The sequence below is a fragment of the Elaeis guineensis genome, chromosome 14, assembly GCF_000442705.2.
Source record: "Elaeis guineensis isolate ETL-2024a chromosome 14, EG11, whole genome shotgun sequence".
Taxonomy (NCBI): domain Eukaryota; kingdom Viridiplantae; phylum Streptophyta; class Magnoliopsida; order Arecales; family Arecaceae; genus Elaeis; species Elaeis guineensis.
This window is the reverse complement of record NC_026006.2, coordinates 67,772,582-67,784,424: the sequence shown is the minus strand read 5'-3', so window position 1 is coordinate 67,784,424 and position 11,843 is coordinate 67,772,582. Positions and strand designations below refer to the sequence as shown.

The window sequence follows — 11,843 nt, the reverse complement described above, 5'->3', positions numbered from 1 at the left end:
TGAGAAAGAATACTGCAACAGAGCTTTAATCTGCGTGCAGTGTAGAAAAAGCTTCAAAGTTGGTTGTATCAATCTTAAAGCTGTGACAAGTATTTCGGCTTGCATCATCTCAAATTAGAGTTTTCTACATAATTAGAGATATCAAAGTGTTGGGAGTAGCTACGGCTTCCAGTCTCTAGGGAAGTTAAGAATAGGAAGCGAGAGAGAGAGAGAGAGACTGCTATTTATAACACTTAAATTGCAAGATCATGAAATGCCTAAACCATGGATATTCCTATACCGAACCATCTCAAAAAAGAATCTACGCCAATCAATATTCAAACTATGCTAACATAGATCACATTTATTCCCAGATGAGGTCTTAGTTGTGAAATCATTATAAATGTGGACCTGTGTTTTCCTTTAATAGTCAATATGAAATGCTGAAGCCTACTTGAGCACACCAGGGCAGACCCAACTCCTACTCCTCATACACGCAGTACGTAGATATAATTGCGTCTGATAAAGAAGTATGCATTCTAATGAATAATTTGCATAAATATGCTTGTAAAACTATTCATGGGTTGCTATTGTTGACAGAGATCATCACATGGCAAGACAATGAGTGCTGAAGTTCACAGGAAATTAGCTATTCCAGAACAATTGAAGTACAGTGCTCGTGCTCATTTGCAACAACTAACTCTGCATGTCAGAGATACCAAGTTCCATGAACTTGTCCACCACATTTTTGGAACCATAGTATAATATACGGGGAAAAAAAAGGAAGACGCAGGAAAACACCAATCCAAAATAAATCAAAGACAAGAGCTGCCTACCGTTTCTACAGTTCTTCACAACTTGTTGAACGGATGTCACCCAGCATTTTAGACCTCTCGAAACCGTCGCAAGTTCAGAAAGTTTTGTAGTAATCAGCTACCGTTGCTTCTTCCTTTCTCTAGTCAAGCGCGCATGCAGTTCCTTCCGTGAAGCCATTGAGAAAAAGAATTAAGCTTCCAAGTGAAGTGTATGGTTACCACGAAGACCGTAGAACTACAAGAGATTGCCAGCTGACGAAGAGTTGAAACCCGAGAGGTCTGGTGCCCAGCCGCTGCCACCGCTGCTGCCTCCACCGCTACTGCTGCCCCAATATTGATCGTTTCGAGGAACGCTTGAGTACTGTCTCGGCAAACCGAGCCCCTGTTGGTTGTCTTCCATCTTCACTGAAGCCAGCTGCGTGATGAGCCCAGAGGCAGTTGCCTTCATGTGGACCGACCCGGCGAACGGTCCGGCGCCGACCCCGCCACCTTCTCCGTCGAAAAGGAAAAGCCCAGGAACTGGTGCCGGTGGCGGCAGCGTGGGTTCTAACGCTCCCAAGAAAGGGAACTGCTGGATCTGCGGAAGCCTCCACTGTTCCAACCCAACACCACCGCCCGAGCTGCTGTTGATCCCCACCTGATAGTCCACCGCATCAACCGGTTGGATCCCAGCAAAGCTCAACCCGATGTTGGGGTGGTTGTAGTCTGCCAGTGGGTGCAACGAGGGAGGCATGAACGGCAGCTGGGACGGCATGGGGAGGTTGGATGGGATTGCACCGCCCATACCGACAGATGTTGCAGTGGAGGAGGTCGAAGAGGAGGCGCAGGCCTGGCGGTCTGCGGTGGTGGTGGCGGCTGAAGACTTGGAGGAGCTACTGTTGGCGGACTTGGTCCGCTTGTTGCGGCGGCAGCCACCACCAACTGGGACGTTGCGAAGCGCCCCACCGCGCGTCCAGTAGCGGCGGCACGTCTTGCAGAAGTGGCGGGGCTGCGACAAGGAGTAGTTGTTGAAGTAGCAGAACTTGGTGTTGGTGGAGTCACAGCGAGGGCACTTGAGCGCCGGCTCCGGCTGGGGATCTTGGCGAGGCGGGCACGCTCCGCCATCGATCCAGGCCTGATCGAGCCTGCCATCGGGCCCTCCGGGCGCGGTGCGACCGCACCCGTGGGGAGCTGGGGAGCCTCGCCACTGACGCCACCTCTGCTGCTCCCAGGTTGATGAAACGCTTGCTGCTACATCAATCGATAACAAAAAAAAAAAAAACACAAGATAAAGGAAATTATAGTTACCGGTATATTCAAGAAGAGAAAAGCGTGAGAATATTTCTGGCTTTTTATTATGCTTTTTTGATGAATAAGCTACAGAATAAGAGAAAATTTGGGGAAAAAAGAAGGAAGGGAAGAAGAGAGGAGAGGAGGGGACTCACCTGGTTCCAATTAGGCGGATCTAGGTAGACAGGAACAGATGGAAAAACCATGGTTGGATGGAGGGTTTATTTTTGGCTTTGCTTCCTTTTTTTTTTTTGGGCAAAAGGTTGATGGGGTTTATAAGATGGTGGAGAATCACATCCACAAGGGGTTGCAGAGAGAAGAAAGCAATGACAGAGAGAGAGAGAAGGAGAAAGAAAGGAAAAGGAGGGAATTTATTTCCTTTCTTCTGTGGTGGCTTTTATATTTTCATTTTCTGAGGCTGGGTTGAATGAGCTGATACGAGGAGAGAGAGGGAGGGAGGGAGGGAGGGAGGAAGCGGGGGAGGAAAGAGAGAGATTAATTTCCTTAGGCACTAAGTTTCTAAATGAATTGCTGTGGAGCAGTGGGAGGGGTGAGTGGATACTTCATGCATGGAAAGTTGAGATAGGAAAGGGGTTCAAGGAGGAGGGTCCATGGAAGCCCTAATAATATTATTATTAATTGATGAGAAATAGTTAAAAACATGGTGGAACAGTAAGCAAACATATGGAAAGGAAAAAGGTTGGGCTTGGTGGTGGGGTGTGGGAGTGTCGCCGTCGACTCTCTCTCCTCCCTCCTTGCTTGCATGTAGGATATGTATGAAGATTATAGCCCTCTTACCATGTTTTTGTGTGCTTGCACTTTTTAATTCCTTTCCTTTCTCCAAATGCTACATAATTCTCTAAGAAAATGTTCGGAAAGCAATGCACAACAGGAATTTCTACATTACTCATGCTCTGTGTGAATTATTTGCTGAAGTCACGAACATGGAAACCTCCACAGCAAAATATTGATATTATAAAGGTTTATGACTGTAACTAATTGTAACTATGAATGTGATGTTAAGCTAAGTGTAGCATAACATGTTCTCACTTGATCTAACCCAATATTTTGTGAATAAAAGCGGTACTCAGAAGCGAACAGTAAGCAAAAAAGGGAGAAGGTTTGTAGGGATTTTTCCTAAATATAAGTTAATAGGTAAGGAAGAGGAGCTACATATGTCTAGCATAGATCCAATGCTTCAGACTATTTTTTCTGAGAAGAAACCCTAAAATTAATATCATTATATACTTCAATATATGCATGTTACGAGGTGTTCATAATTTTGTTTAAAGCTAAATTTCTTTTCTTTTGTCCTTTTTGGAGATTAAAAAGTTTGTGCTTTGGTTCAACTCTACCTCCATTTTTTAATTCATAATTGATGAAGCAGCACAAACTTATTTGTAGGGGGTACACTAATCAAGTTCATATTTTAGGTCTGTAACACCAAATTCTGAGAAAAATGGGGCAATAGCCTTCGAAGATTATATTAAGCAATAAAAGTTTTAAATTTATTGCAGATTTCTCTTTTCTAAAGAGTTCGATACCGTGCAAAAACAGCACAGATGCTTATTAATTATTACCACCAAGAGTAGTAGGAGGCAGCAAAATCCAGATACCTTCGCAAAGCATTTAAAAAATCCAAATTGGCAACTTGAGTGAACATCATAGTGCACACATGATAATTTACTGGTTTGATGCCAAACACTAATCATGTTTCATGCCTAAACCTTGTAACTAGGCTGATGATGTAACGTTAGTTCAATATAGGATTAGGATAATAGTTATAGACTTACCTGTTATCATTGCGCTATAACCAAGACGCATTAGCAAACTCTCATTCACTTGCACGACTTTATATGCATATACACTAGTAAACATTTTTTTTGAACAGTTATTAACGAATAAACTAACCAACAAAGAACCTTCTTATTGAAAACATAATCTATGTACTCTAGCCATCATCACGTCCTCTTGTACCCATCTACTGATTAGCCAACATTAAATAGAGGCCCTGTGTCGTGGTTGAACATTTCCAAATAAGCTGTCAGAATCTTCACTACCTTCAAGTCATTCACACGAGTTCTTGGAGACTAGGATGCATGCAGTAGTTTCTCAGGCGAGGAACTCTATGAATATCTTGATAAATAAGGTGGGATGTTATAGGCAGTGTACTCATACCATAATTTCTATGTGGAGGGTGTAGGCTTTCAAAAACATTCTTAAATCTAGAGATAAACCGTGAATCATTCTCACGGGCCTATAATTCTTCAAACTGAAAGTCCTCACCAACACTAACAAATGCCATGATTGAGGAAAAAAATCTTCACATGATCACTTCCAGCTTTTTTTTTTTTTTTTTTTTTATTGGCAATGAGATTGATTTGCTCCATTTCCAACTGATTTCGTAATTAATCCATCACTGTGACCATACCAGAGTTTAAAAACATGGAAACCAGATTTCCCCAGATTTTCAACGATCTGAGTACGTAGATCAACAGCTTGGATGAGTTAAATCACAAGTCGATACTAAAAAAAAAAAAAGTTAATATAATATAATATAATATCAAATGAACATAAATAATTTAAAATTATAAAAAATAAAGTACTAAATAATAATTATATAAATTTAATTGTGCATAACATAGGTGACATATTTCTAATATCATAGTTCTAAAAATATGTTCGAGTTGGATCACCAATCTATTTAAAAAACTCAGTCTAGCTAGTTATCAAGTTGAATTGTGCAGTTTTTGATCGAATTATTTAATTTAATATGAGAAATCCAATCAGATATCTGAGCAATCCAATCTGAATAGAACAATCCTTGAATTGGATCATCAAGTTTTTCAGTATTGGGCCATATTGACTGAATAAAGATGGGTCCTTGGTGTTGTTTGCCAGCATATTATTTTGATTGAGGTTGAGATGTCCCCACGTTTGACTAATCTAGGAAGACTAGTAATGTGCAGCACATGCATGACTTCTTGCACCATATTTTAAGTGAAATTGGAGTGCTCCCTCCTTAAAAATTGAAGAAATTTTACTTCTACCAACCGCCCTTGCAATACTAGTTGTGGTTCATATTCCACTAGATAGATCCAGGGCAATTGCTCTCATCTTATAGCAAAATCCTAGCGGCCAAAAAGCCAAGAGGGAATCAACCTAAAAATTTTCAGGACCAACCAAATTAGCCCTTTCCAAATTTTTCCTTGGAGAAGCGAAGATGGCAAGAAGCATAAAAAGTTAAAGCTCCAGAGTCTTACGAACAATATGAGAGAGAGAGAGGGAAAGATAGAGAGAGAGAGAGCGCGACGGACATAGCGGGAGAGGATGAGGACAACTCATCAGATGCTCCTGGTCGGGGAATTGCAGCCGAACGTCTGATTTGTGGGGCCCAGCCCGAATATTATGGGTCGGTCCAAACCCCACCACGTTGACGCCCGGCCTCACCAATCGCGCAAAGAACTCCGTCCCGCGCGAGCCCATCCCAGTTTACCCTGTACCCCTGCCATCTGAACCTTCTGATTGACGGGACCATCATAAAGAGTCCCTTCGATCCATCCATCCATCGCAATGCATCCTTTAATCATGTCTCTTGGTCCAACGTTTCAAATTGGAATGATCACAACATTATAATAAATGTTACAACTTTATTACGTGTGCTCGTGTGCACGCATCCCCGCAGCTAGCTGTATTCTGAACCTTTTTGTTTTCAATTCATGACAGGGTTAAGACTATTATAGTAGCTGGTGTAACATCGCTGAGGTCTGCTCGTTCATCGTGCACATGCATAATAATGTACATCACTGAATGACGGTGATTATCCGATTATGATCTAATAATACTATAACAATTTATTGCTGCCAATCCCTTCATCGCTTGTTCGACAGAAATAAACATCTATAAAATAAAATCCATACTAATTAAAGTTATCTTCGATGAAAATCTTTCGATATTTAAATTAGAAGAAGAGATTGGGCAATAGTAGTCTAAGAATGGAGACAGAACTCAGCGTATAAAAATTAACTTACCGAAACTATTGCCTTACCCCTTTTTTATAGCGTAGATCGTCGTAATCGTCGGATATGATCCCGCATTTGTGGCGTAGAATCACAGGACGGTAATCTCGTAATGGATTATTAGTCTCCATGGATTACGCCGCAATATCTGTAGAGTAACCGTCCATGACAGTTATGATATATTTGAATAAATCGATCGATTGTGCGTCGGAGATTGGCTGTCAGTTAGTAACTCTAAAATACCGACGATCGAAGTAGTCTGTTGTCTGTAGAGTCCGAACATCGGCTGCTTACGGATACCAAGTCGGTAAAGAGAGTTCGATCGGTCGGTTGAAAGCAGTGTCGGCCTGCTCAGCCAACATATAGTTGGTAGTCGCTTCCAGAATTATCTGTTCGTTTGGTGGGTCAAAGTCGGACGTCGGTCGGTGTGTGCCGGAGATCGATCGGTTTATGGAGGTCGATCGATTTACTCCAACAATTGCCCCCCCACTTCCGAGTCCAATGATGAATCATCGCATGCGTCGTCACATGGTTAATCGCCTTGGATGAAAGGAGTTGGTCTGTAATGTTGAATCCTGACTCTGACATCACTTTCATTGGAGTACGGTCGAACAGTCATTTTGTCGCTTTTGAGCCGTCGTATCGGCAGAAAGATCTGGTGTCAAACATTGTATCAGAAATGTGAACCGGCGTCACGGGATTTAATTCTAGCATGTAGATTTTCGCCACGTGTCGAGGTGCCATTGGGTCGGAGTTGTTCACGCGGATGGAGGTAACGTGGTTTGATCTGGTCCAGGTGCATCGAACCGTCGGCTAGTGATGGGTCCAGATGCTACCACGTATCGTCATCCAGCGTGTTGTCGATCTGACCACTTTCATCTGGGCCGTCGGGCATTCCTATATAAAGGGGCCGCTGTCAGCCAGGTACTTATCCCACATTTCATCCTTTCTGATGGGAGAGCTTTGTCAGAGAGCCGCTCTCGAGTAAAAATTATTTTTTGTCATTTTTCAGAGCCCCCCAAATGGTTTTGATGAGTGAGGTTCTTGCAGGGGGTGGTTGGTTGGAGATTCCGATCGATGGCTCCCTGTCGGACCCGGAGGTTTTTCTGTTATGTGGTCCGATTGTAAGTCGGTTTCAGAAGCAGAATCGTGCTTCAAGCCGACGTCAGCTTTTCACCCCTGGTGCCGATGGTGGGGTCGATGATCCGTTATCGTGTATTCCGCATCCCCATCTCAGCTGCATGATCAAAGTCATTTTCATCGGTGGACGAAAATCTGAAGCCTGCCTCTAGCTCTGGTTGTCGGTCGGGCTTCAGCAAGGAGGGTGCGGTCGTTGATCGTATTTTTCATGTAGAAGTAGATCAGGCTATTGGCATGGTTGGTCGGGCAATATGATCGGCCAACCATTTTCGCAGTTTGATCCGATTCATACCGTTTTTGAGCTGGAAGGTAAAGTTTGTTGGAGAAGCTGATTCAAAGTGGGTCCATCGATTCTTCAGCGAAACGAAAGGCGGCGACGAAGATTAGTCAGTTTTTTTTTTTTTTGTAAAGAAAGTTGTAATCGGACTTCGGTCCAATTTTGTAATCTTTTCTTTTTGATAATGAAAAAAGTATTTTTGTTCTGAAATGCTCCTCTGTATCATCGAGTTTGCGAAGTTTGTTTGTAGGACAATCTTCGAATGTAGATCATAAATCCGACCATTCCACAGATTGTAAGGTCTGCTAGTCGTATAGTTTTCGACGTATTTAATTAGGATAATGATAGTAAGTCGTATATCCATTATCCGGATCTTGATCGGGTTTATACGTCGCATTATTTGATAAACAGTGGCAAGCCGAATATCTCTCAACTGGCTGTGGCCATGTCGGTATAATTTCAATCCGACATTGATCATTTTGGTATTTTGCCTTCCTTAGTTGATACCAAGTCGGCAAATTAGCCAGCCATTTGAACGGAAAGCTGACTATGAGGGCGGCATGACTTTTGTAGAGGAAATCTGTGTGGCCGGTGCTAGCCTCCCATTGAAGTAGATAGGTCGGTTCTGCGGGGAGTCAGAATGCAGTCGGTGGTCAGGCTGAAGGTTTCTGACTTCTTTGGAAAGTCAGACCCCAAGCCATGACATCGATGATCCAGCCTCCACAACGAGGACCAACATTTCATTAGAAGTCTGGTTTCCAAGTGCGTACAGGGATTACTGATAGTATAACTTTAGATTATCAACGTTTCATGTTTGGAAAATAGCCAAACCTTTCAAGGTTTCGAGCCGATAGGCACCCGATCTGTTTGTCTCTGATATCCTGTAGGGTCCTTCCCAAATCGGAGATAGCTTTCTTTGATCTAGAGGTTTTGAAATTTCTGCTTTTCTCAGAACTAAGTCTCTTGGTCGGAAAATTTTTGGCTTGACTTTGGTGTTATAGTACCGAGCTATCTTCTGTCAGTATGTGGCCATGCGAAGTTGAGCTTTGTGTCGGAGTTCTGGTAGAAGATCTAAGTCAGCTCTCCGACATTCAGAGTTGTTTGATTCATTGTATTGCTCAACTCTTATCGATGGTAACCCGATCTCGAGTGGGATCATCGCCTCCATCCCGTAGGTTAAGTTGAAAGGAGACTCTCCAGTCGGTATACGGGGAGTTCTTCGATACGCCCATAAGACTGAATATAGCTCTTCGACCCAAAGACCTTTAGCCTCATTCAGTCGAGTCTTTAACCCATGCAAGATTGTTCGGTTGGTCACCTCAACCTCTCCGTTTGACTGCGAATGCCCGACTGATGTAAGTTTATGTATAATATGAAACTTCATACAGAATTCTCTGAAGTCCTGATTATCGAATTATCGTCCGTTGTCGGTGATGATAGTATGTGGCAATCCAAATCTGTAGATGATGGATTTCTGGATGAAGTCTTTCATTTTGCATTCGGTGATTTGGGCCAGAGGTTCGGCTTCCATCTACTTGGTGAAATAGTCGATTGCGACCATTATAAACTTTCTTTGACCAGACGTCGAGAGAAAGGGATCGAGTATATCGATTTTTCACTGAGCGAAAGACCAAGGTGCGACAATGGACGTTAGCCGACTGGGGGGTTGATGCTGTATGTTGGCATACTTCTGGCATGGTTTGCACCTCCAGACCAAGTCAGCCGCATCCTTTTTCATGATGGGCCAATAGTAACCTTGTCGCAAAATCTTGTAGGCTAGGGACTTGCCCCCCAAGTGGCTTCCACAAATTCCTTCATGTACTTTCCTAAGTGCATAGTCGGCATCGATCGGTCTTAGGCACTTCAGTAAGAGAAGGGAGAATGACCTTTTGTAGAGACGACCACCATCATCACATACTGGGAAGCTGCCCATCAGATTCGTTTTGCTTTCGCAGGATCTTCAGGGAGGACTCCATCGAACAGATACCGGATGATCGGATCCATCCAACTAGGTTCAACTGTTAGCTGTAACATTTTTTCATTTTTATCGATGCTCGATTGCTCAAGACACTCCACGAATGTTCGATCCAACGAATTGTAAGCAGTTGTTGCTAGTCTGGAAAGGACGTCGGCTCGAGCATTGTCAGTCCTGGGTATATGGAAGATCTCAAAGTGTCTTAAATTCATCACGAGGTCTTTCACCTTTCAAAGGTATACTGCCATGATCGGATCTCAAGCTTTGAATTCACTTTTGACTTATCCCACGATCAATAGAGAGTCGGTGAAGACCTTCAGACTGTCAATCTCGAGCTCCTTAGCCATTTTCAAATCGATTAAGAGAGCTTCGTATTCGGCTTGATTATTTGAAGCTTTGAAGTCGAACCGAAGGGCGTACTCGGTGACTGCCCCTTTTGAGTTGGTGAGAATGAGGCCAGCTCCACTGCCTTGAGCATTCGATGCCCCATCGATATACAGCACCTAGGTCGACCTTAGATCGGGCTCGAAGGTTATGGCCTCCTTCGTAGTTGCATCTTCCGACTTGTTGTCGGCTATTGTGCATTCTGCAATGAAGTCAGCTAGAACTTGTGCCTTCATGGACGGCCATGATCGGTATTGTATGTTGAATTCACCTAGCTTTACCGTCCACTTTGTCATTCATCCCGATGTATCAAGATGATGCAGAATCATTTTTAATGGTTGATCGGTAAGAACCATATTGGAGTGTGCCTGGAAGTAAGGGCGAAGCCGTTGCGCCGATATGATTAGAACGTAGATCATTTTCTCCACTCTTGAATATCGGACTTCGACGTTATGGAGTACTTTGCTAGTGTAGTAGACGGGTCGATGACTTTTATTTTCACCTTCTCGAACAAGTATCGAACTAACCATCTCTGTCGATATTGCCAAGTAGAGATATAGTGTTTCTCCGACCTTTGATTTTATGAGCAAAGGTGGGAGGTCAAGTACTTCTTCAAATCTCAAAAGCTAGATGGCATTCATCCGATCAGGAGAAGTCTTTTGTTTGTCTTAAAGTCTTGAAGAATGGTAGACACCTCTCAGCTGACCTAGAGATAAATCGACTGAGTGCGGTGATTCTGCCATTCAGTTGTTGTACCTCTTTCTTCATGTTTGGATGCTTCATATCGATGATAGCTTTTATTTTCTTGAAGTTAGCTTCGATCCCCCATTGCAGAACAAGAATCCAAAAAATTTCTCGAGGTCACTCTGAACGTACATTTGGTCGGATTTAACCTCATTTGATGTCGTCGGAGCGTGTTGAAAACTTCTTCCAAGTCTCGAATATGGTTCGAAGTCTGGGTGCTTTTCACCAGCATGTCATCCACATATACTTTCATGTTTCGTTGATCTGTGCTTTGAAGATTTTATTGACAAGTCGTTGATAGGTGGCTCCGATATTTTTCAGATCGAAAAGCATTACTTTGTAGCAGTATAAGTCCTTGTCGGTCATGAAAGCCATGTGTTCCTCATCCTCTGGTGCCATGCAGATTTGATTATATCCAGCAAAGCATCCATGAAGCTCAGTAGTCGATGATCTGATGTTGCGTCTACCAGCTGGTCGATCTTTGGCAATGGAAAGCTATCTTTTAGACAGACTCGATTCAGGTCAATATAGTCGATGCAAATCCTTCATTTTCTATTGGCTTTTTTTACTATGACTACGTTGGCGAGCCAGTCTGGATATATGGCTTCTCTGATAAAGTCCGCTGTGAGTAGTTTGTCAACTTCTTCATCGATGGCTTTCTGTCTTTCCGGGGCAAAGGATCACTTTTTCTATCTCACTGGCTTGCTGTTCGGACCGATGTTAAGCCGATGAGTCATTATTTTCGGAAGAATGCTGGGCATATCCATGGCCGACCAAGCAAAGATATCGGCATTGGCTTTGAGCAATTTGATTAGTTGTTGTCGCTCCGAGTTGGATAATTGTGACCCAATTCGGATCGTTTGCTCGAGATTTTCTGTTATCGGGATGGAAGTCAACTGTTCGACCGGCTCATCCTTTTTTTATTCTCTCTTTGGCCTAATTTATCGGCCGACAGGGAGTCCTCAGGTTTATTGTTCTGGGTGGAGATCGTGAAACAACGTCAGGTGAGTTGTTGATCTCCGTGCATTTCTCCAACGTCATTTTTTATCGAAAATCGGACCAACAGGTGGTATGTCGAGACTATCGCTCTCAGGATATTTAGTCCGAGTCTTCTGAGTATGGCTTTGTAGGCGAGGGTACTCGGACGACCGTAAAAATTATGAAGACGGTGCTTTGTTGTGGTTCAATCCCAGTGGTTAGAGGGAGGGTGATTTCTCCTTCCACTATAATCGCATCTCTTG

The 11,843-nt window shown here is 43.2% G+C and overlaps 1 protein-coding gene across 1 annotated transcript; it reads right to left on the bottom strand.

The window, feature by feature from the left end:
* Nucleotides 1–605: 605 nt before the first annotated feature.
* Nucleotides 606–2,665, bottom strand: LOC105056953 (dof zinc finger protein DOF3.6). Its single transcript, XM_010939341.4, is given in 3 exon segments — nt 606–1,871; nt 1,874–2,024; nt 2,219–2,665. Coding segments are annotated over 3 exon segments (1,044 nt in total). The 5' UTR covers nt 2,270–2,665; the 3' UTR covers nt 606–1,029.
* Nucleotides 2,666–11,843: the final 9,178 nt, after the last annotated feature.